This window comes from Rattus rattus, chromosome 1 (genome assembly GCF_011064425.1).
Source record: "Rattus rattus isolate New Zealand chromosome 1, Rrattus_CSIRO_v1, whole genome shotgun sequence".
NCBI classification, from domain to species: domain Eukaryota; kingdom Metazoa; phylum Chordata; class Mammalia; order Rodentia; family Muridae; genus Rattus; species Rattus rattus.
This window is the reverse complement of record NC_046154.1, coordinates 6446528-6468943: the sequence shown is the minus strand read 5'-3', so window position 1 is coordinate 6468943 and position 22416 is coordinate 6446528. Positions and strand designations below refer to the sequence as shown.

Genomic DNA, 22416 nt, shown 5'->3' with positions numbered 1-22416 from the left:
AGAGGGACAGACAGAGAGAGACAGAGAGACAGAGACAGAGAGAGACAGAAACAGGGAGGGAGGGAGAGAGACAGAGAGAGAGACAAACAGAGAGACAGAGACAGAGAGACAGAGACAGAGACAGAGGGAGGGAGAGAGACAGAGAGAGAGACAGACAGAAAGAGAGACAGAGACAGAGACAGAGACAGAGAGACACACAGAGAGAGATCCACTGTACTGTGGACCCTGTAGGTGGCTGGGGAAGCAAAGTCAGGCTTTCTGGGAACTGAGAACAAAGGGGAGACTGGTGCAGGTTCATGTGGGAACCCACCATCATTGGCCCTGCTTGTCTGGGAACAAGGATCTGTACTCTTGGTCTGATCTAAATTATTCATTTCTTCATGTCCCCAGCCATCAGCTCCTGCACTCTGGGAAACGGTGGCTGCCAGCACCAGTGTGTACAGCTCACGGTGACACAGCACCGCTGCCAGTGCCGGCCCCAGTACCAGCTGCAGGAGGATGGCAGGCGCTGTGTGCGTAAGTATTGTGTAGCTGGAGAACGCATGAGGGGCTCCAGGATCCAGAGAAGAAGCTGATGTGAGGATGCCTGGTGGGAGGAGGGAGGTGAGGGCTGCTGGGGGCCTGAGCTGCAGGCATGGGATTGAGGCAGGAGGTGAGTGCTATGGGATTTCAGGTTTTCAGAGCAGGAGGCTCAGGATGCAGATGGCACCGTGGTTCCCTAGATGTCTGTCTGGGGTCTGGATGGAGGAGATAGCCAGGCCAGCGTGCTCTGGACTCTGGGCTTGCCTAAGAGAAAAAGACTTTGCTGAAGGAGTGTGTGGGGCAGGATCACAGTCCCCTCCCCCAGATGTGGAAGTGGGACACATCAGGTGTCCCCCAGCACAGTAGGAAGCAAGTGTCAATGTGAGGGGGCCAAGGCCAGCCACGTGGGTGGAATGGCATGGGGTCTCAGGACTGGGAGATCACAGAATTAGGGGGACAGAGGGCTGAGTAGGTTACACAGCTGGGACTGTTAGGAGTTCAGGGATGGAGGGATTCACAGAGCTGGAGCCGTGGGGCTAGAAGATAAAAATGGTGAGAGTTTCACAGGGCTGAGAGAGTTACAGGGTTGAGAGGGGCACCAGGCCTTGGGGGTTCATAGGCTTGGCTGATCATATGGGAGGGATCCTTGGGTCAGAGGATTGGGGAATCATAAGGTTTGGAGCTCCCAGTCTCAGTGTCTGTTTCAACACTGTATCTCAAAGCAAGAGCTCTGGGAGGTGTAGGCCAGGCTCACAATCAGAGCTGACTTGGGCTGGCCACCTCCTTGCCGGATGGCCTTAAGCTAGGCCTCACTTCCTAACATGGTGCCCATTCTTTGGGAGCCATGACACTTGAAAGTTGTGGGTGTAGTGGGGTACTGACTCTGTTCTGGTAGAGCCTTGAAGCCACAATCTTGGCTATGGAGACTAATTGGGGGAACTCAGAATTGCCTACAACTGGGGGACCATGGCACAGGCTGGAGCTGAGAGGAATTCCTGTACTGGGGGGGGGGATTCTGAGTCTGTCAGAGTCCCCTTCCCCATCTCTTTTCTTTGCCTCCACCCCTCTGGCTCTGGTATCCAGGGAGAAGCCCGTGTGCAGAAGGCAATGGTGGCTGTATGCATATATGCCAGGAACTCCGGGGCCTTGCCCACTGTGGCTGCCACCCTGGTTACCAGCTTGCTGCAGACCGCAAAACCTGTGAAGGTAGCATGCTTTGTCTAGCCCAGCATCCCTGAGGCACCTGCTGGATGGGTCTTTGGGGGACCGAGAGTGATGACTAGTCTCCTCTCCTTGACAGTGGGTGGGAGGGAGGGAGTCACCCCAGGAGCTGTCTACAACCCAGCCGTGTTTCTGCAGGAGGGAGGGAACTCGGGTTTCTGCCTTAGACATACTTCCTATATTGTCCAACCAGCACCCAGTCCTTTAGGGGGCAGGAGAGGTAAGCAAGGGGGAGGGGAAAAGGGCCACCTACACACCCCAGAAAGTATCCCAGCGAGTCAGTGGGGAAGTGAGTAGCTACACACCCATTTGTACAACAGGGCTGGAGAGATGGCTCAGCGGTTAAGAGCAGTGACTGTTCTTCCAGAGGTCCTGAGTTCAATTCCCAGCAGCCAGAATGGTGGCTCACAGCCAGGTGTGATGGGATCCGATGCCCTCTTGTGGTGTGTCTGGAGACAGCAACAGTGTACTCACGTACATTTAAAAACAAACAAAGAGAAAAGACCCCTCAATATGAAACACAACTTTGGTCTCTTCCGTCCCGTCTGTGCCTGGCAGGTATTGGGACAGCATGCTGTCATGCAGGCCAGGAAGCTGTTAATGTGCCCAGGGACATCAGCCACCACCACGTTCCCACTGTCGGGAGCTCCTAACACCCCTTCCCTGTTTCTCCCTTGCAGATGTGGATGAATGTGCTTTGGGGCTGGCCCAGTGTGCTCATGGCTGCCTCAACACTCAGGGATCCTTTAAGTGTGTGTGCCACGCAGGCTATGAACTGGGCGCCGATGGCCGGCAGTGTTACCGTGAGTAGGCAGTGAGGAGTGGACTGGGGACGCTTGGGACATTAATGTGGCTCCCCAAGACCCTAAAAAAGTCAGTTTCAATTGGGCAGCCCTGGGCGTGGGTTCCCAGGGTCTGCTGAGGGAATGCTAACCCCTCATCACAGCGGTGATGCCCTCACAGGGATCGAGATGGAGATTGTGAACAGCTGTGAGGCTGGCAATGGCGGGTGCTCCCACGGCTGTAGCCACACCAGCACTGGGCCCCTGTGCACCTGCCCTCGTGGTTACGAGTTGGATGAAGACCAGAAGACCTGTATCGGTACGAGCCAGTTCCTTCCAGGCTGCCCTGCCCCTCCGTCCCCAGGGCTCGCTGCTACAGCAAGTCTTGGCCTTGTTTGGTGCCATGGCTTGGAAGTTCTCCTCTCTCTGCTGCTCTTGACTGCCTGGGCTCAGCAGGAGCAGCAGGGGAGCTGACAAGAGTCTGCATCACAACTCAGAAGGAGTCTGAGTGCTTGGGTTGGCATGTGGGGGAGGGGAAGGAGGAGGAGGAGGATAAGGGGGAGGGGGAGAGGTGTCCATGGAACTGTTCCTTCCAGGCGTGTGTGGTTCTGTGGCTGTATGGATGACTGTATGCAGTGTGCCAGTGATTGTGTACAGGTTCACATGTGGTCAGGTTGGATCGCGTACAGGCATGTACACAAGGGTGCGGGCGTGCCTGAGTAAGGTTGCTGTGTGGATTGCGGGAGGGCGTATGTGTATCCGTGGTACCTGTAGTCTCCTGCGTATGCCCCACAGACATCGACGACTGCGCCAACTCTCCGTGCTGCCAGCAGGCGTGTGCCAACACCCCGGGTGGGTATGAGTGCAGCTGTTTCGCTGGCTACCGGCTCAACACGGACGGATGTAGCTGTGAGGGTGAGCGCATGCCGTGCGGAAGCAGCTGGGTGGTTAGGGGTCAGCCTTGGAACTGTTGAGATGGACGTGGGATCCACCTGCTTAAGCTTGTGGACATTGATTAAGTGCCTACTGAATACTCAGGCACACCCATCCTGGCCACATGTAAACTTGCTTATGATCTGACATACTACACACAAGCCGTACATACAGCTAGCCAGTCTCACATAGCGCCAGGACCGTACATTTGTACACAGTCATATTCCTTAAATCACACACACCATTGCCCCTTCCTCCTTCCCTCCCTCTCTCCCTCTGGCCTATAGTCTCTCCTCACTGAGTTGGGACATTTCTTAAATGGCTCTCCTGGCAGATGTCCACTGTCCCTTCACTCTCGAGGGGAAAGACTTCCAAAGCAGTCACTGTGGCTGGGGTGGGATGGTGGTAGTGTTACCAGATGCTTAGAGGGATGAACTCGGAACTTTGTCATTTGGGTACAGCCAGATCAGGAAGAGTCCTCCAGGTTTCCGGCCATGGGAGCACAACCCCAGCAGCCTTGTTTGTTTGCAGATGTTGATGAGTGTGCCTCTGGTCACAGTGGCTGCGAACACCACTGTTCTAATCTGGCTGGCTCCTTCCAGTGCTTCTGTGAGGCCGGTTACCGGTTGGATGAGGACCGCAGGGGCTGCACGCGTGAGCCTCCCCTTAGGCACCACTACCGCAATCTAGCTGGCTTACCACCTTGTGGGCCCCAGGTGGTCCTGTCTCCTGCTGTAGGGGTGGGGCCAGCAGGCTGGTCACGTAAGTGATAGATAGGTAGGGCACAGTGTTAGGGGGGTCTTGGGGCATCCCGTTTCTCGATAACAAGGAAAGAGAAGAGCTGAGACCTAAGGCAGTATTGTTGCTGAGTAAGTGGGCAGCAGAGGTTGAGAGGTCTGTGTGTCCTTCTCCAGCCCTAGAAGAATCTGTGGTGGACCTGGACGGCCGACTGCCCTTTGTGCGGCCCCTGCCCCACATTGCGGTGCTGAGGGATGAGCTGCCCCAACTCTTCCAGGATGACTATGGGGCTGAGGAGGAGGCAGCGGCAGCAGAGTTGCGTGGAGAACACACGCTCACTGAGAAGTTTGGTGAGGCATGAGCCTGCCCTTGGCTTCTCCCCTTGGGGAGGGCAGCTCCTGAGCTAAGCTGCCCTACAATGTTGAGGGGTCCCAGAAGGGCCTACCCCTTCCAGGACTCAATTAGCCCCTAGCTCCCAGGGTGGGGATCCCGTATCTCACTTAGAACTTAGAGGCTTGCTCTCTCCTCTTTGACCCAAGGGCCTGAGGTTAGTCCCTCTTCTTGTCTTCCTGCAGTCTGCTTGGATCACTCCTTCGGCCATGACTGCAGCCTAACCTGCGATGACTGCAGGAATGGGGGGACTTGCTTCCCGGGCCAGGACGGCTGTGACTGCCCAGAGGGCTGGACCGGGATCATCTGCAATGAGAGTGAGGCTGCTGGTGGGGTCTAGGCAGAGTCTGTGAACCCCAAGAGCTGTGAGCATCCATTCTGTATGGTTCCCCCTGCCTAGCTCTGGGGAGAAGAATCTGAGTATGTTTGCCCACCCTTCTGTCCATCCATCCATCCATCCATCCATCCACCCACCCATCTGTCTATCCATCTACCTGCCCATTTACCTACCCATGCACCCACCCATCCATCCTCCATCTGTCTCCATGCCCAACCATCCATGTACCCACCCACCCATCTGTTTTCCTATCCATCCATCCATCCATCCATCTGTCCATCTGTCCATCCATCCATCCATCCATCCATCCGCCCACCCATCCACCCCTCTACACATTTATGTACCCATCTATCCATCTGTCTACCCACCCACCTGTCTACCTACCCACATATACATCTGTCTGTCTGTCCATCTATCTGTCTACCCACCCACCCAGCCATCTGTCTGCACACCTATTCATTCATCCCATTAATCCTATCCATTCGTTATCTTATCGGTCCTTCCTTCCCTTTGATAAGTGTCTGCTGACTGTGCCCCACCCCCACTCCTACCCCTTGCACTAGACATGGTGCACTCTGGGAACCAGTGGGGCTAGACTGTGTGATGTACCCAGTCAGTCTCCAGGAATCTAATGACAGGTCAACAAATCGATAAGACTTTTGGAGGCAACTATGGAGGAGAACCGGTGGGCGGGCTTCTCTCCTACAGGTAGTGGGGACTCTGAAACCATCTAATAGGACAACTTAGTAGCTGAAGCGCCCTGGAAATGGATCCATCACTGTTCCTTATCCCTCCCAAGGCCTCCTGACCAGGATGGCACCAGGCAGGCCCTTCAGGATGTGAGGATCACCTGAAATAGGCCATCTGATTAAAAGGGTCAGGGGGTGTGAGTGTTAGATGTCATGATGTAGCCATTGATTAGTGATGTCTGCCCTGAGTGTGGTTGGGGACGAGAGGTACAGATAGTATCATTTCCTGTTCCAGGCTGTTTAAAATGGCCGTCTTCAGTACCAGGAGGACCTGAGTTCTTACTGGTTGGTAATCCTGGTGTCTCCCTGTTGTCCCCTGTAGCTTGTCCTCCAGACACCTTTGGGAAGAATTGTAGCTCTCCCTGCACCTGCCAGAATGGTGGGACCTGTGACCCGGTGTCGGGAGCCTGCCGCTGTCCTCCAGGCGTCAGTGGAGCCCACTGTGAGGATGGTGCGTGTAACCCCTCTCTGGGAACTCTAAAGAAAGGGAGGTAATATGGAGCTTGGTGCAGACTCCGATTCTTGCTCCAGGGCTTTAGGCTGTGCCTGAGAGGGAGCAAAGAACCTTAGGGGGCTGTGTGCCCATTTCCTGGGATTTACACATAGAAGGTTGAGGCTCAACTCCATGGGTGAGCCCCTCGGACCTGGGAGCATTCAAGCAGATCTGGGTGGTGGCCAGCTGGGATTTGTAGAAGGAATTCTGTCCTTGCTGGTGGCTGCATGGGGTGATGCTTAACCTCCTGTCTAGCTGTAGCTTCCACACTGTTCATGGGAATAAACTTCTCAGGGGCAATGGCTTTATCTCTGGGTGTCCAGAACTTTATTCAACCATTTTAACTGTTCCTGTTAGGTCAGTGCTTCTCAACCTTCCTCATGCTGCAACCGTAGATTTATTTCCAGTGCTCCTTCATAGCTGTAATCTGCTATTGTTGCGAATCACAATATAAATATCCGATATGCAGGTGATCTTAGGCGACCCCTGTGGAAGGGTCGTTTGACCTCCAAAGGGGTCATAATCCACAGGTTGAAAACCCCACCCCGTTTGAGCAAGAGGATACAGTCTATAGAACCCAGCCCACAGGCCCCAGGGTAGTGTGAGGACAATAGGGCGGCCAGGCAGCCACATGACACCTACCTACCCACCTACCTACCGTCTGCATTGTCCATCTCTCACAGTCTGCTGCAAACATGTCGAGACTGGAAGAGCCGTAGGTAGGACAGGCTCTAGACCACCTCAGGGACATTAGCAGGTATAGGACCTGAATTTACGTCACTTCCCAGATACTTTTCTTCTGCAGTCCTGGGGGAGAGCCACCACACACCTCAGCGAGTGAAATAAATATACGGGTATAGTGAGTCGAGGGGGGCCTCTGGGGAGAGACAGGCAGATTTTGGAGGTGGAGACTTCTTGAGGACCTTGTGTTGGTTCCTCAGACCCTAGGTGTCCCTTACTTTGGGCGTGCATTCTTCTTGTGACCGTATCTGCTCATACCTCTTCACTGCCTTCCTCTCTCTGTCTCAGGGCTTCCTTCCTGCAAGCTAAGGATGTTTTCTGTCATTGTATTTGGGGAGCCCCCTTGGGCAATGGGGTGCTCTTTTCTCAAGAGCCTGGAGATCGGGATGTGGCAGTGTTTAAGGATTCAATTATCTATGTCCCTTTAGGTAGGGACATGGGGCAGGGCAGAGCCAGAGGGTCAAGGGCAGCCTTAGCCCTGAGGCCTCCCAGGCTTGGGTGTGGTCCTGACCAGGTGAGGTTTTGCAATGTTTCCTGAGGGTTGGGGGGGGGGTGTTGGGCTCAGCCTTCTGTGTGGGACAGAGGTCAGGATACTTAGAGCTTTGCGTGCTGGTGAGTGTGCACAGTGCTGCTGACTCTGCGGGACTGGCCAGCCCAACCAACAGGCCTCCTCAGGAGGTCGAGCTTGTGCCCACTGGGCATGGCTGCTCCCGTCTCCTGTCCCGGGTACTAGGCCTCGAAAGCGTCTCTTCATCTGAGGACCATGTCTGGGTGGGCCAACTTCCATCTTCAATTCTCACTAAACTGTCCCCCACAGGCTGCCCCAAGGGCTTCTACGGCAAACATTGCCGTAAGAAATGCCACTGTGCTAACCGGGGCCGGTGCCACCGCCTCTATGGGGCCTGCCTCTGTGACCCAGGGCTCTATGGTCGTTTCTGCCACCTTGGTGAGTTCCTCTACATCTGTCTCTGTGAACGGGGAGCACCTGCTTTGTGCTATGCTGGGAGCACCGTGGCAGCCTCTGTGGATGGGTTGGCTTGGGGTTATATATCAGCTATATGGAGTCTTATATCACTTCCGTGCTGGCCTCCAGGTATTGGATGCACTGACCCTAGGCTGGTGTGACTCCTAGCTTTCATCTGGCAGTGCAGGCAAACAGGACAAGACTTCCTAGGGAGCTTCTGGGACACTCTTGGCTTGTGCAACAAAACCAACGTCCCAGCCCCTGGCAGAGTTCCCATCTCTGGGTACACTGACTCTCAGGGAAGGAAGGGAACGGTGGATTAGCGCAGAAAGAGGGGGCGATGGTAGTGTTGGATATCTGTGAAAGAGTTTCTTGAGAGGAGAAATCAGGCTTGTCTTAGCTGGAAAGTCGTACGACCTAGGGATAGCATATCAGTTGTGCAGACCCTGGTTCCTAGCCCTAGGTCTCCAGGCCATGAACAGATATATATGGCAGGATTCCTAGAAGGTTCTGGAAAAGGACTTAGCTACAGCAGCATACCCTTCTCACCCTTGCTGGCTCCGGCTGGCTGGGGTGGGTGCTATAGCAGGCAGGCTCCTTACGGCTCTGTGTCCTCAGCCTGTCCTCCCTGGGCCTTCGGGCCAGGCTGTTCTGAGGACTGCCTTTGTGAGCAGTCACACACAAGGTCTTGCAACCCGAAGGACGGTAGCTGCTCCTGCAAGGCCGGCTTCCAGGGTGAGCGCTGCCAGGCAGGTGAGTCTCTAGGTGGGTGGGTGGGGGTGTCCCAAGGCCATTGAGAACCTCACGGCCGTCTCACAATTCTGTCTTGCCTCTCGCTCTGCAGAGTGTGAGTCAGGCTTCTTTGGACCAGGCTGCAGACACCGTTGCACCTGCCAGCCAGGTGTGGCCTGTGACCCTGTGAGCGGCGAGTGTCGGACTCAGTGTCCTCCTGGCTACCAGGGGGAGGACTGTGGCCAAGGTGCGTGACTGTCCCCTGGGGGTTCCGGTGATTGGGGTTCCTTGTACCAGGAAGCTTTGAAAGTGCATGGCTAAAAGCTGCCGGTCCAGTGCCTGGGTGTAAATGGCCCCTTTACCTACTGTCAGCTCAGTGGTACTGTTGTTCCCAGACTGTCGTAGAGGTTCTGAAGGAAGGAGCTGGTCTGCCTGCCTGGTTCAGGGCCAGCACTTCTGTGGAAGGACTGTTCACGACTGGCCTCACTGAAGTTCCTGGGAAAGCTCTGTGCTGGAGTCTGGGGCAAGATGGATGAGAAGGGAGCCAGAGGACGGGAGGCGTGAGGAGGAGCAGAGTGGTTGCTGGGGTGGGGATGCTTCAGAGAGTCCTACTCTGCCTGTGCACTTGCAGTCCCGGGTGTATGAGTGGGCACAGAGCCCCGACAATGACGATTGGCAGGTAGAAGAATGGGCCTCAAGACCAGAGGGTACATTTGTGACGTGGGTCCTTAGGTGTCACTGGGAGGCGTGAGGCAGGGCTGGGGAGCAGGTGGCTTGGTAAATCACATCCTGATTGGTTGGCAGCCCAGCAGATATGGGCTGAGAGCTTGCTCTAGAGGACCAGGAGGGAGAATAAGGTGCTGTGGTCTATACTGGCAGGGGACATGTGACGGGGTACTAAGGGCTAGGATCCTTGAAGTGAGGCTAAGGCTGTGTAACGTGTGGGATGCTAGGCTAGACACTCAGACATTTGGCTTAAAGCTTCTTTTCCAGGAGGAGATACAGCCATGTAGTCACAGGTCCCTGAGAGAGGGGGCAAAGGTCCCTAGTGTGTGTATTAGGGTCAGTAGAGCCATTGCCAACAGGCTGGGAGGGGTGAGCATCTCTTGGCATTGGCTGTCTATACCCATTGGTCAGATGGGAAGGGGGCTTCAGGGCTGAGTGTGACCAGTTTAGGGTGGCAAGGTTGGAGAGGAATGCAGGAGCCACCAGCCACCCCCTCCTTTTCCTTCCCTGTCGGGGAGAAAGGCAGAGAAGTCCCCAGCATCACCAGCCAGGGTCATAGGTCATCTTGGCAGAATCCCATCTGTGGGATGAGACCTGGTGAGGGCTCTCAGGTTTCTATGACACAAGAGAGAGAATACCCCAGGCTTCTAACTCTGTCTAGAATCTCCAGACCTGACCTGCTCTCAGGACTCTATGGTCTCGGGCTTTGTTCACCTGCTCTGAGTGTCCTTATTTGTACAAGCATCTGGGGAGTGGACAGGACTGAGGCTCCTAAGAGAGCCACCCAGACCATGCACACTCGCGCATACACACACACACACACACGCACATATACATGTACATACACTCACATACACACACCCCACACATACACATACATATACATATACATACATATACACATGTATACATGCACATATACACACATACACACATGTGCACAGACATGCACACATGCTCACACACATCACACTTACACACATACAAATACATGCACATGCATACACACATGCATACATGCACACACGTGCACATGTACATGCACATATACATGTACATATACTTACATACCCACACCCCACACATACATATACATATACACACATACATGCACACATAGACACACACATAGACACACCCACACATACACATGCACACACATGCACACACACTCCCACACTCACCCACACATACACATGCACACACATGCACACACACTCACACAACACACACACATACAAATATATGCACACGCATATACACATGCACACACACATGCACACACACAGTCACACATTCATGTGCCTTTGTACATACACACACTTCTCTTTCCCACAAGCCTTTGTCTTCCTTTTCCAGATTCCCTGCCACATCTCAGGCCTGGTGTGCAGGGGAGTCTCCTTCCCACCAGTCCTCGGGTCGGCCCCTGTACCGAAACCAAAAGGAACCCCCTTTTCTTTCTTTACTTATTAAAGCCTCCAGTGCTCCTGAGGTCATACCACAGGAAGTGACATACAGACTTTTACAGAAATGGCTCCTCTTGTTATTAGGTCTGGAAAGTATTGCTGCCCTGGGTACCAGACCATGCTCAGTTAGTGGGGAGAGCTCCTGAGGCCCTGAGGGACCACCTCACCATCAGCGTTGAGCTCTTTCCCTGGTCTGTGCTGCGTGTTTGCCCCTTGTGCATGCGTGTGCAAATGTGTGTGTGGTGTGTGTGCATGTGCATGTGTATATGTCTATGTGTATGCACACATGTGTGTGTACATGTATGTGTGCATGAGCATGTGTGTACATGTGTGTATATGTGTTTGCATGTATGTATGTTATAGGCACCTAAAGCATGCACACATGTTGTGCCCGATCCCTGGTGATGGCTGCTTGCCTGCTGGACCTTTGCATCAGGCCTGCTGTTTCATTCCAGGGAAGGGTAGAGTGGGCGGGGACTAAGCAGGCAGGATGCCTTCCATGCATCCTAAGTTCCTACTCCAGTCTCATGCTCTCTTCTCCTCCAGCCCTGAGAGCATGACTCTTATAGGGAGCACAGAGGTGCTTTACCAAGTGAGGCTTTCTGGTGCCCAAGGCCATGGCAGGTACCAGGGAGTGGCCATATACATTCTTGGGACCTTTGGACCATTCCTGTCCAGGACACCCTGATTCCGTTCCTGCTCTATTCCTTGTTGTAACTTGAGTTGCAGAGTGTGAGGGCCCAGACATCTGGGATCCTCCCTTAATCCGTGTATGGACCAATTACCACTTCCTAACTTAATCCTGCCAGCAGTGACTACAGCTCTGGGGCTATGGAGCTGGGTGTGAAGGGAGGGGACCGGACTGGCGCATTTCGGTTGACCTGGCTAGAGGTGGTCCCCTGGGAGGACCACCCAGGGGCAAGAGTGATCCCTTGCTCCTGGGAGCTCTCCAGGGTCCTAGATGACCTTAGCTTCTGGTAGACAAGACAGGCTGCCTGGTCCTCTGCTGCCCTGCCCCTGCGTCTCCCTGCCTATGGTCCAGACTGATCTCTCCCAAACCCCAACCCCACCATGTTTCTATCCTCATAACCTGTTCGGGTCTTCCTGGAGCTGTAGAGAAAGTTCCTAGCCTTGGCAATTGCATGCGGAGTGCCTGAAGCCACCTGTTCCCCGCTACAGAGTGCCCGGTGGGAACATTTGGTGTGAACTGCTCAGGTTCCTGTTCCTGCGTGGGAGCACCCTGTCACCGAGTCACAGGGGAGTGTCTGTGCCCACCAGGGAAGACTGGGGAGGACTGTGGCGCTGGTGAGTGGCAGCTACATGCCCAGGCAGCCCCAACCCTGGACTGCATTTGAAAATACCATCCCGGACCATATTTAGGGACCTCTGATCCAAGATCTGGGTGGTCATGGACCATTTAGGACTTTAGCCCTGACCCTGAAGTGTTAGGTTCCTTCATAGTCTCTTCGGGGATTCATCCTGGGACAAGCTGGGATACGGGAGGTGTCTGCAGCTGCTCTACAGAGCCGTGGCTTTGCACTGTACCCTCCTGGACCATCCGCTCCCTGCATGGAGCATTTGTATCTGTACCAGGCTCTTTTTGCTGTTGAGCTATTCCTGGGGTTGGGTGTACTTATGTATGGGTGGGTTCCCCGCAGCCCTGGGGCTCTGAAGCCTGCCTCTTTCCTGGGCAGTCTTTTTCGGCAACAGTGGTCTGTTTCCGGTTGTGGCAAGAGGGAGCTTCAGCGGTATGCCCAGTGTGCCGGCTAGGGTGCTATGAAAAGAATAACTAACCCTGGGTGTGGGCTCTAGATTGTCCCGAGGGCCGTTGGGGGCTTGGCTGTCAAGAGATCTGCCCCGCATGTGAGCACGGAGCCAGCTGCAACCCTAAGACTGGAACCTGCCTGTGTCTCCCTGGCTTTGTTGGTAGCCGCTGCCAGGACGGTAAGTATAACTCGCATCTGGCCTTGGCCTCAGCCTGGGCGGGCACACCAGGCTGCTAAGCTCACCCTCTTTACCACCAACAGCTTGCTCAGCAGGCTGGTATGGGACTGGCTGCCAGATGAGGTGTGCTTGTGCCAACGATGGGCATTGCGACCCAACCACCGGACGCTGTAGCTGTGTCCCCGGGTGGACTGGCCTCAGCTGCCAGAGAGGTATGTAGGTCCTTTGTCCACTGATCCCGACCTCCTTGACCCTGTTCCCCGATGCCCTGTGGCTGTGCAGATCGCACAGGGTGACGCTGGTCTCTGTTGCAGCCTGTGACAGTGGATACTGGGGGCCCGACTGCATCCACCCTTGCAACTGCAGTGCGGGCCATGGGAATTGTGACGCCGTCAGTGGCCTCTGCCTGTGTGAGGCCGGCTATGAAGGTCCACGGTGTGAGCAGTGTAAGTACCAGCCTGGCACTTGTACCTCCTCTCTCAGTGTGTGCATAGGCATGAACATGCATGTAAACACACACATGCACACACACGCACACGCACACGCACACGCACACGCACAAGCACACTTGCTTAGTGCATGTCCTGTCTCCCACCGGTCAGTGGGACTTAAGTCTCACCTGAAGTAGCAGATGGGAAGCCAGGGAGGTCCTGCGAATTCATTTTTGAAAGTATTAGTCTTTTCTCTATCCCGGCTAGCTCCCTAATAAATGAGACAGAGCCTATAAGATTTATTTGATAAGCTTTATGGCACAGGAACTGGCCAGTCATTGATCTAGTCTAATCCTCTAAACTAATCTGGCTACTTCCAGCCAAAATCCCAGAGATACTTTTCGTTTTAGTATTGATTTGACTCTTTCTGCACCGTGTGTTTTTCCATGACGTCTTCTTAACCCCCACCTCATGGAGAATCCCCCCACCACCACCACTTCCCTCTCTCCCTCCCTCCCAATGCTGGAATCGGAAGTCCAGCCCTATTCTCTCTTCTGCCCAGCCATTCCCTGATCAGCTTTTATTGTTCATATAAACAGAAGCAGTGTTTACACAAACTTGAAGCAGGAGAGACTTAGAGTAAGCACTACAATAACCTCATCCGGATTGCACCAAAATATAGGGGTGGAGAAACCAGCATTTGAATGATACAAGGATAATCTGTACACAGTGCACAAAACATTCTGCCTACACTGTCCCAGCCAGGGAGGAGAAGCAGGGGGTCCTTAGGCCCCTGTATACTTCCAAGACTTGCATGTGGGCTGTGAGTGGGTCAGGGTAACCGGCCTTAGAGACAGCCCTAGGTGAGATCGTACTGGAATCCCAAAGACAAGGGCTGGGACTCTTAACCTCCCATCTCAGGAAAGGGTAGGGAGAGTGTGTGGTAAGGCCAGGCATCCCCAGTGTTGGGAGGGAGGGCCTTCTTCGTCAGGGGCTCTGGCCAGATTTGCTGTCCCAATCTGACACGAGACTGGCCTTTTTGTCTTAGCGTGTCGCCAGGGATACTATGGGCCCAGCTGTGAGCAGAAGTGCAGGTGTGAGCATGGGGCCGCCTGTGACCATGTCAGTGGGGCCTGTACCTGCCCAGCTGGCTGGAGGGGAAGCTTCTGTGAACATGGTAAGCTGAGTGCAGGCTAGCCCTTGAGTGCAGGCTGGGCAAGGATCTCTGGCTCTGAGCCTCTTGTGATTGCCACCTCTGTCTGTAGCCTGTCCTGCTGGCTTCTTTGGGTTAGACTGTGACAGTGCCTGCAACTGCTCTGCCGGGACACCCTGTGATGCTGTCACCGGCTCGTGCATCTGCCCAGCTGGCCGCTGGGGCCCACGCTGTGCCCAGAGTATGTAAGGGGGCTCATCCTGGGTACTGTGGGGAGCATGGGTCCTTCACTGGAGGGAACACCCCTGGGGGCCCCTTCCTGGCATCTGACTGAAGACACCACTTTGTCCATGAGGTCCCAAGTGTCCACCGCTCTTATGGTTGCTCTGCTGAGAGGTGGCCCTGAAACCCTGGCAGATCTACTCAGTCCCCTAGCTCTGTTCCTGATGGCTCCTCTCCTATTGCAGGTTGCCCACCCCTCACCTTCGGGCTTAACTGCAGCCAGATTTGTACCTGTTTCAATGGGGCCTCCTGTGACTCCGTCACAGGGCAATGCCACTGTGCCCCTGGCTGGATGGGACCCACCTGCCTGCAGGGTAAGTCTTGCATGGGAGTTCAGGGTCCAGTCCTGGGTAATGGCCTCTCAGTAGGTCCATGAGGGACGTGTGTGCATAGTATGGGTGGGTAGGTAGAGCGTTCATCGGTCAGCATGGCTTTTAGAAAGGAGCGTGACCGTGACCTTTAGTGTCATGCCCCTAAGGCTAAGTTGGTGGGTATAGGACAAGCCTGGGCTCTGGCATCATAGAGCCAGCCTGGTAAGGCTCCAACTGGAAAGTCAGGTTGGGCTCTGGGGATGTGTGGAAACTTACGGGACTGCAAAGGTCTCTGCTGGCCGGATGCTGAGGCTTGCTTCTGCTTTCTGGGCCTCAGCCTGCCCTCCTGGCCTGTATGGCAAGAACTGTCAGCATTCCTGTCTTTGCCGCAACGGAGGGAGATGTGACCCCATCTTGGGCCAGTGCACATGCCCAGAGGGTTGGACCGGCTTGGCCTGTGAGAACGGTGAGCTATCTAGCCTGGGTGGTAGACATCCTTCAGGACAGAAGGACATCCTGTCAAGGGGGCAGCATCCTAGGGGGTGGCTGTAGTGTTTTCCCTTCCACCCAAGCTGCAGGAAGGTAGAGCTGGTATCTCCTGGGCAAAGCCCTAGCCCAGAAAGTTAGACAGACCCTCATCACTACCCCTGCTTTTGCAGAGTGCCTTCCCGGACGCTATGCAGCCGGTTGTCAGCTCAACTGCAGTTGCCTTCACGGGGGCATATGTGACCGGCTTACCGGCCACTGCCTCTGCCCAGCTGGCTGGACTGGGGACAAGTGTCAGAGCTGTGAGTGGGGTCCAGGAAGCTGGGAGGTTCTGCCAAGGGTGACCGGGTTTTACTCCATGCTGAAGATATGGACCGGGGCTGGCTCTCACCATGTAGCCCATGGTTAAATGGGTTCAGGGCCTTCCTGCTGGACCTAAGAGGCTAGTCTGATTGGCTGGTTGGCTTCTACTTTGGAGAGAGGATTCAGTGAGAAAGCCATGGTCTGTGGATTTGAAGCCTGTACCGCTCAAGGCTCTATGATCACAGGAGGCTGCCCAGGCTGTGGCTTTTGTGCCCACAGTCCTCGTTCTTCCTCCAGGCCTCAAACCCCCTCAGCATCTGGACAACTGGACACTGGGTTGTATACTACCCATCTGTCCTCTCTGAGTCTTCCCCTCTCTGCTCCCCCTTCTGCATAGCTACTGCCGTTTTCAGACCCAGCCTAGAGAACCCTTGGCTCAGAACCAAGCCTGGGGCTGCTGATGCCGGGAAGCCAAGTCAGGAGGGCCTCAGGGCAATCCAGTGCCTCTTCCCTGCCTCTCCTTCGCCCTCCAGAGAGGCAGAGGCCCTGGATTTGTAATCTCAAGCCTTCTGTCTGTCTGTCATGCTACAGCCTGCGTCAGTGGCACGTTTGGGGTTCACTGTGAGGAGCACTGTGCTTGCCGGAAAGGTGCCTCCTGCCACCATGTCACGGGGGCATGCTTCTGTCCTCCAGGATGGAGGGGCCCACACTGTGAGCAGGGTAAGCAGAGATAACCGTTCATGGACCGTTGGGAGGGCGCTGGGAGGGAGTTGGTGCTGTACAAGCACCTCAGGGCTCCCCTCTGCCCAGTTCCCAGAAAACTCACCCCGTTCTACGCTTCCCACAGCCTGTCCACGCGGATGGTTTGGAGAGGCCTGTGCTCAGCATTGTCTCTGCCCACCCAATGCCTCCTGCCACCATGTTACTGGGGAGTGCCACTGTCCACCCGGGTTTACTGGGCTTAGCTGCGAGCAGGGTAGGTGCTCCCCTAACGCCTGTTTTGTGGTGAGGGACAACTGGGGGATCCCTGAGGGTTAAGCCAGACCTGATCCTATCTGATCTATACTTAGCTTGTCAGCCTGGCACCTTTGGAAAGGACTGTGAGCACCTGTGCCAGTGTCCTGGTGAGACCTGGGCCTGCGACCCTGCTTCAGGGGTCTGCACGTGTGCTGCTGGTTACCATGGCACCGGCTGTCTGCAAAGTGAGTCCGGGGATCTGGGGTTCTGTCTGACACTGATATGCAAGGGGGTGGGGGAAGCTCCCAAGGTTGGCCTGTTCGGGGGTGCTGCATGTTCGAGTCCGCATCCAGCTTGTGTAGCAGACCCTCTCTCTCCCTGCAGGGTGCCCATCTGGGCGCTATGGGCCAGGCTGTGAACACATTTGTAAGTGTCTCAATGGTGGGACCTGCGACCCGGCCACGGGAGCCTGCTACTGTCCTGCTGGATTCCTTGGGGCCGACTGCAGCCTTGGTGAGGACCCCGGTTGCTGGGCTGGGTAGTGTATTGCTGAATTCTGGGGAAGGGAGTGGGGCCAGCCTATGGGAGGACAGCCCCCTGCCCACCTGCTTCCCTAATTCTCGAGTCCCCCATTGCTGATCTAAGCTAGAGTGGCACTGAGGGCTCTGGGAAGGCATAGGTGTGACCATAGAGGGCCCGGCTTCTGGCTAGCTCTGTCCCAGATATCTGAGCACAATCCCATGGCCAAGCATCCTGTCCAGGAAAGGGACTTTCCCCTGGGTCATGTGGGACCTTTCCAATTTGGAATCGAGGAAGAGCTGGAGTGTTGTGGCAGTGTGTCTCTGTAGAGGTGGCCTGGGGCCCAGCTCCCAGCAGAACCTATTCATGGAGGAAGATGGGTGATGCCGGGAGTTGGTGGTTTGACCCTTGTGTCTACTGTCCTGTCACTGGGGCCAGTACAGCCTAGGATGGGTGTGGTCAAAGCAGAAGCAACGACTCATCTGCCCCTCTCCACAGCCTGTCTGCAGGGTCGCTTCGGCCCCAGCTGTGCCCATGTGTGTGCATGCGGGCAAGGGGCGGCATGCGACCCGGTGTCGGGGGCTTGCATCTGTTCTCCCGGGAAGACGGGGGTCCGCTGTGAGCATGGTGAGTGTCTGCTGGGGGGCTGAGCGTGTGCATAGCTCACAGATGTGTCACAGGCTGCTGAAGTGAGCTCACCACGGGAGGGGGTGTGCCCATTCCTCAGGGACACATTTATACTCGCTGCCACTGTGAATTCCCTGGAAACCTTGGGGCTGGGGATCAGTCCCTTACCACGTGGACAGCCTGCCCTGCTGGCAAACCGGCCATCCCATGCCAACTCGGTCCCCACCCACTCAGCACTCTTGAGAGTTGGTTTATTTCGTGGCCTATTCTCATTTCTGTGGCCAGTGGAACCCCTCCCGAGACTGGTAGCAATATCTTCTGGGAAGGACATTTCCTGGTCCTTTTCTCCAGGCCCAGGGACCCCAGTAGAGGTGGGGTAGTGGCACATGGGTAGACCAGGGGACAGTGATCATGACCCACGCTCCTGTCAGTGTGCCCGGTCTCAAGGGAACACTCACAGCTCCTCCTGTAGTCCTCACAAAGGCTGTTCTAGGAACCCTTGTTCTCAGCCTAGGACTGGTGTAGTCAAAGACTGGAAGTCCAAGGCCAGGCTGTAGGCAGGATGCCCCCAGGTCCCGCCTCACTCCTGGGAAAGATAGCAGCGTGAAGGTAGTCAGCAGGCCACCTCTGAGTACACACGGCTGGCCATGCCTGGTCCTGGGTACACATCTCCCGGGCACACATTCTCAGCCCCGAGGAAGTGTGATGGAAGCCTTCCTCACTCCTTGCTGGCTGTGCGGGTGCTCACTTACAGTCCCCTGAAGACAGGGTTATCTTAGAGGGACCCTCAGATCAGGCCTCATGCTGGCTGCCCCAGATTCTGAATGAAGGATGGATTCTGTGACGGAGGGAAAAACCAGCTCCAGGCAGCTCAGGAAGCATTTGTCGAATGAACATCAGTCTGTGTGGGGACACGTCCCCAAAACATGTACAACCCTGACCAGAGTCCTCAGTTCGCCTGCCATCTGCCCCTAGGCTGTCCCCAGGACCGGTTTGGCAAGGGCTGTGAACTCAAGTGTGCCTGCAGGAATGGGGGCCTGTGTCATGCTACCAACGGCAGCTGTTCCTGCCCCCTGGGCTGGATGGGGCCTCACTGTGAGCACGGTGAGTGTAAGGGGCAGCTGGACTGAATATTGAACAGGGAGGGCCTTGCTCTGGACCCTGAGGAGGAGGCAGAGTTTGGGTCTGTGGGTCTGTGGGTCTGTGTAGAGGCAGCAGGTCGGGGAACACCTAAGAATCCATTTGTCCCGTCCCTGCACAGCCTGCCCTGCTGGGCGCTATGGTGCTGCCTGCCTCCTGGAATGTTTCTGTCAGAACAATGGCAGCTGTGAGCCCACCACGGGCGCTTGCCTCTGTGGCCCTGGCTTCTACGGTCAAGCTTGTGAACACTGTGAGTGGGGTCGTCCCTTTCCCTTGTGCATACCATCTAGGCTGGTCCTGGCGCATGAGAACAGTGGCCATCTTCTCAGGCCTTGTTCATGGGGGAGAGATAGTGATGGGATAACCAGGTTCAGAGGCTGGAGGTGCTTGCTCAAGGTCACACAGGACAGGAAGAGATGGGCTCCCATGCCAGCTCCTTCTGATGCCTCTCTCAGCTCTTGGAATTTGGTCCTTTGCCCACTGTGGGAAAATGAGGGGTTTCTGCTGCCTTTGACTTGGCCTAACCAGGATCCTTCCCCAGCTTGCCCCACCGGCTTCTATGGACCTGGTTGCCAGAAAGTTTGTGAGTGTCAACAGGGCGCCCCCTGTGACCCTGTCAGTGGCCAGTGCCTCTGCCCTGCTGGCTTCCATGGCCAGTTCTGTGAGAAGGGTGAGTGTTCCCAGCCCCCACCGGACCCCTGCACCCTTTCCTGTCTTGGTTAATTTGGGGAACGGGAACACTGATCCCACTGCCTCTACCAGGGTGCGAGTCAGGCTCTTTTGGAGATGGCTGCCTGCAGCAGTGTAACTGCCACATGGGTGTGCCCTGTGATCCCATCAGCGGCCTTTGCCTTTGCCCACCTGGGCGGACAGGAGCTGCATGTGACCTGGGTGAGTGTGGGGGTCCTTCCCAGGACGGGACATGGGGGTTAGTCTACCCCAATAGCAAATATCAATCGTGTGGGTTGACTGCATGTATGCCAGGCCTCGGACTAGGCACTGTGCCCTCCTGTGATCTCTGCTTCACCCTGCAACCTCTGAGGGCTGTGGCAGTAACCAGAACAGGATACAGAACAAGCATAGACATCCACTGGGGCTGCCAAGGCTAGGGTCCTGCTCTGTGGTAGCTTAGAGTCTTGGGACTCTGTCTGGCTATCACGAGAATGGCCCCAGTGAGGTAGAAATATGTTCCTGACTTAACAGTCGCCGCCATTACCCTTTCAGACCAGACTGCCTGAGGATGGGGGCTGTCCCACTGGGGTCATAAAACTGACCTAGTGACTTTTTAATTCATCCAGCCCTGGGGACAGCAGCTGTGGCTACTGCTTCACCAACTCAGGCACCAGGCAGGGATACGTGTGGACTGGTGCTCCTCCATTTAGGAGCCCAAGGTTGTAGAGCACAGATACTTTTAATAGGAACTGTCATACTCTTCGGGGGAAACTGAGGCCCACGGTCTCCTCTACTCCTTCCCCATAGGACATTATCCCACCTGAGCTTTCTACCCAGGTCCAGGCATACGCGATGGTGCTTATGTTTCTCTCTCCTACCTCTTGCCTATACAGATTGTAGAAGGGGCCGCTTTGGGCCGGGCTGCGCCCTGCACTGTGATTGCGGGGGTGGGGCCGACTGCGACCCCATCAGTGGGCAGTGCCACTGTGTGGACAGCTACATGGGACCCACTTGCCGGGAAGGTGAGTCAGGTCCCCAGGGGAGGAATCGAAGACTCCCATCTCTGGCCAGGCATCCACACTCTTGTCCCAATACCAAGTGGTAGAGTCAGATCAGTGAGAAACTTGGCCATGCCTTCCTGGCACCCAGAGTCCACACAGCTCCCGTGGTGATGAGTAGGCCTCAAGCCACTTCTCATGGGCAGGAACGGGTTGCACTGCCAGTCTAGAGCATCAACGCTTTCCCCAGAGTGATACTGCAGATGACAGTGTGAGCTCACAGATCCATATGCAGGCAGGGCTGGGTGATTGATTCAGTATGGGGGTGATGAATGCATGCATGCCCACGTATCTGTGAGCAAAGATGTATGTTAGCCAGTATATGCATGAACATCCCTGTGGTGTGAGCTATTTCATGTGCACATATGCCAGCACATAAGAGCAGTGACACAAGATTGGGGTTAGGGTGCAGTTTGCTGACTGGTGCCTGGGTACATAATGCTACCCACAGTGACCCCCCGGTGGTCAAATGTGGTACTACACCCTAGGGCATCCCACGTGCATTGAGCATAGACATTTAGCACGTCTCTGAAAATAGGACTGTGGGGAGGGTACTGTGGCCAGCCATTTTCCCTGGGGTGGCATTAGATTAACCTTCGATGAAGCCTTTCCCACCAGCCTCAGAGCCCTGCTCCCACCCCTCTTGGAAGTTGGCAGGATCAGAGCTGATCAGACCTCAACCCCTACTCCCACTGCTTATAGTAGGATGGAGAAGGTTGTGCTGGTGGACGTGTAGAGTCCCTGTGGGTGTAGGTAACTGAGGCCTTACTGCCCCATTACTGGGGGCAGCTATCTGTCACGCAGATCCCTGGGAGCCCATGCCCAGCCCAGAGTTTAGACAATAGGTGCTTGCCCAGGGGCTGCTCTTTGGTTAAGACCGGAGGAGGAGACCCATACGAGGGTGAACATTTCTGCTTCCCTATACCTTCCGAACCTGAACCTTGGAGATGGGGCTGGACCATGGGGCGTGGGGGTATAGGCTACTGCCTTAACCAGGCTTCGTTGATGAGTGAAGAAGACAATGTCAGCCTGGAGTGTGGCTGTTTTGAGGGTTCCCACCCCACCTTGTTGCTGACCCTTTTTTTCTTCACATGTCCCCAGTGCCCACACAGATATCCTCTAGCAGACCAGCACCCCAGCACCCCAGCAGCAGGGCCATGAAGCACTAAATCAGAGGAACGCCCACAGATGTCCACTACCCAGCCCAAGGGACCCAGGTCTCTGCTGGAGACTGAGAAGACGCAGGTGGGACGTCTGAGTCCACGCCTCTCCTGGAAAGCCATGGATCTCTGTGGACAGCTTTAGATCGTCACGCAGCCACACATCAGGGCTCTGTGGTCATGGGGAAGAAGGCCTCCTCTGGACATAAGGAATCCAGGGAAGTGGACTGGGCCTCAGGCCGATGTTTACATGGGGACCCTGCAGGCTGCCCTGTGGAATCCTGGCTCTCTTCAGGGATCTGGGGTGGGGATAAGCAAGGCCCCACCTGCCTGCTAGGTCCTTCTGGTGCTAAGCCATGGACTGCTGCGGCCAGCCAACTGTTTACCTGGAAATGTAGTCCAGTCTGTATTTATGTAAGGTATTTATGGGCAATTCCACATGCCGTTATGGCCCTGGGTTGGCTGGAAGCTGCCTGATCTCAGAACTCAGGCAGAAGGCTTTGGGGGTGGGGGGCTGCCAGCAAGCGGGATTAAGGGTTTTGTAAAACCCAGTGAGTTAAAGGCACAGTGGTGTCCTCA

At 55.4% G+C, this 22416-nt stretch overlaps 1 protein-coding gene and 1 long non-coding RNA gene across 2 annotated transcripts; both read left to right on the top strand.

The window, feature by feature from the left end:
- Positions 1-380: 380 nt before the first annotated feature.
- On the top strand, positions 381-19311 carry Megf6 (multiple EGF like domains 6). The gene is made up of 29 exons (XM_032890787.1): positions 381-516; positions 1606-1728; positions 2424-2546; positions 2707-2844; positions 3321-3440; positions 3990-4112; positions 4373-4546; positions 4772-4903; positions 5995-6123; positions 7724-7852; positions 8489-8623; positions 8715-8849; positions 11974-12099; positions 12607-12738; positions 12822-12950; positions 13053-13184; positions 14218-14346; positions 14435-14563; positions 14790-14918; positions 15253-15381; positions 15575-15703; positions 16296-16424; positions 16552-16680; positions 16775-16906; positions 17046-17174; positions 17679-17807; positions 18783-18911; positions 19069-19197; positions 19277-19311. The coding sequence occupies exons 1-29, from the start codon at positions 381-383 to the stop codon at positions 19309-19311; spliced, it is 3702 nt and encodes a 1233-aa protein (XP_032746678.1).
- A 1206-nt stretch (positions 19312-20517) lies between these two features.
- On the top strand, positions 20518-22416 carry LOC116892132. The gene is made up of 2 exons (XR_004386915.1): positions 20518-20641; positions 21779-22416. It is a non-coding gene; the product is annotated as an uncharacterized LOC116892132 (long non-coding RNA).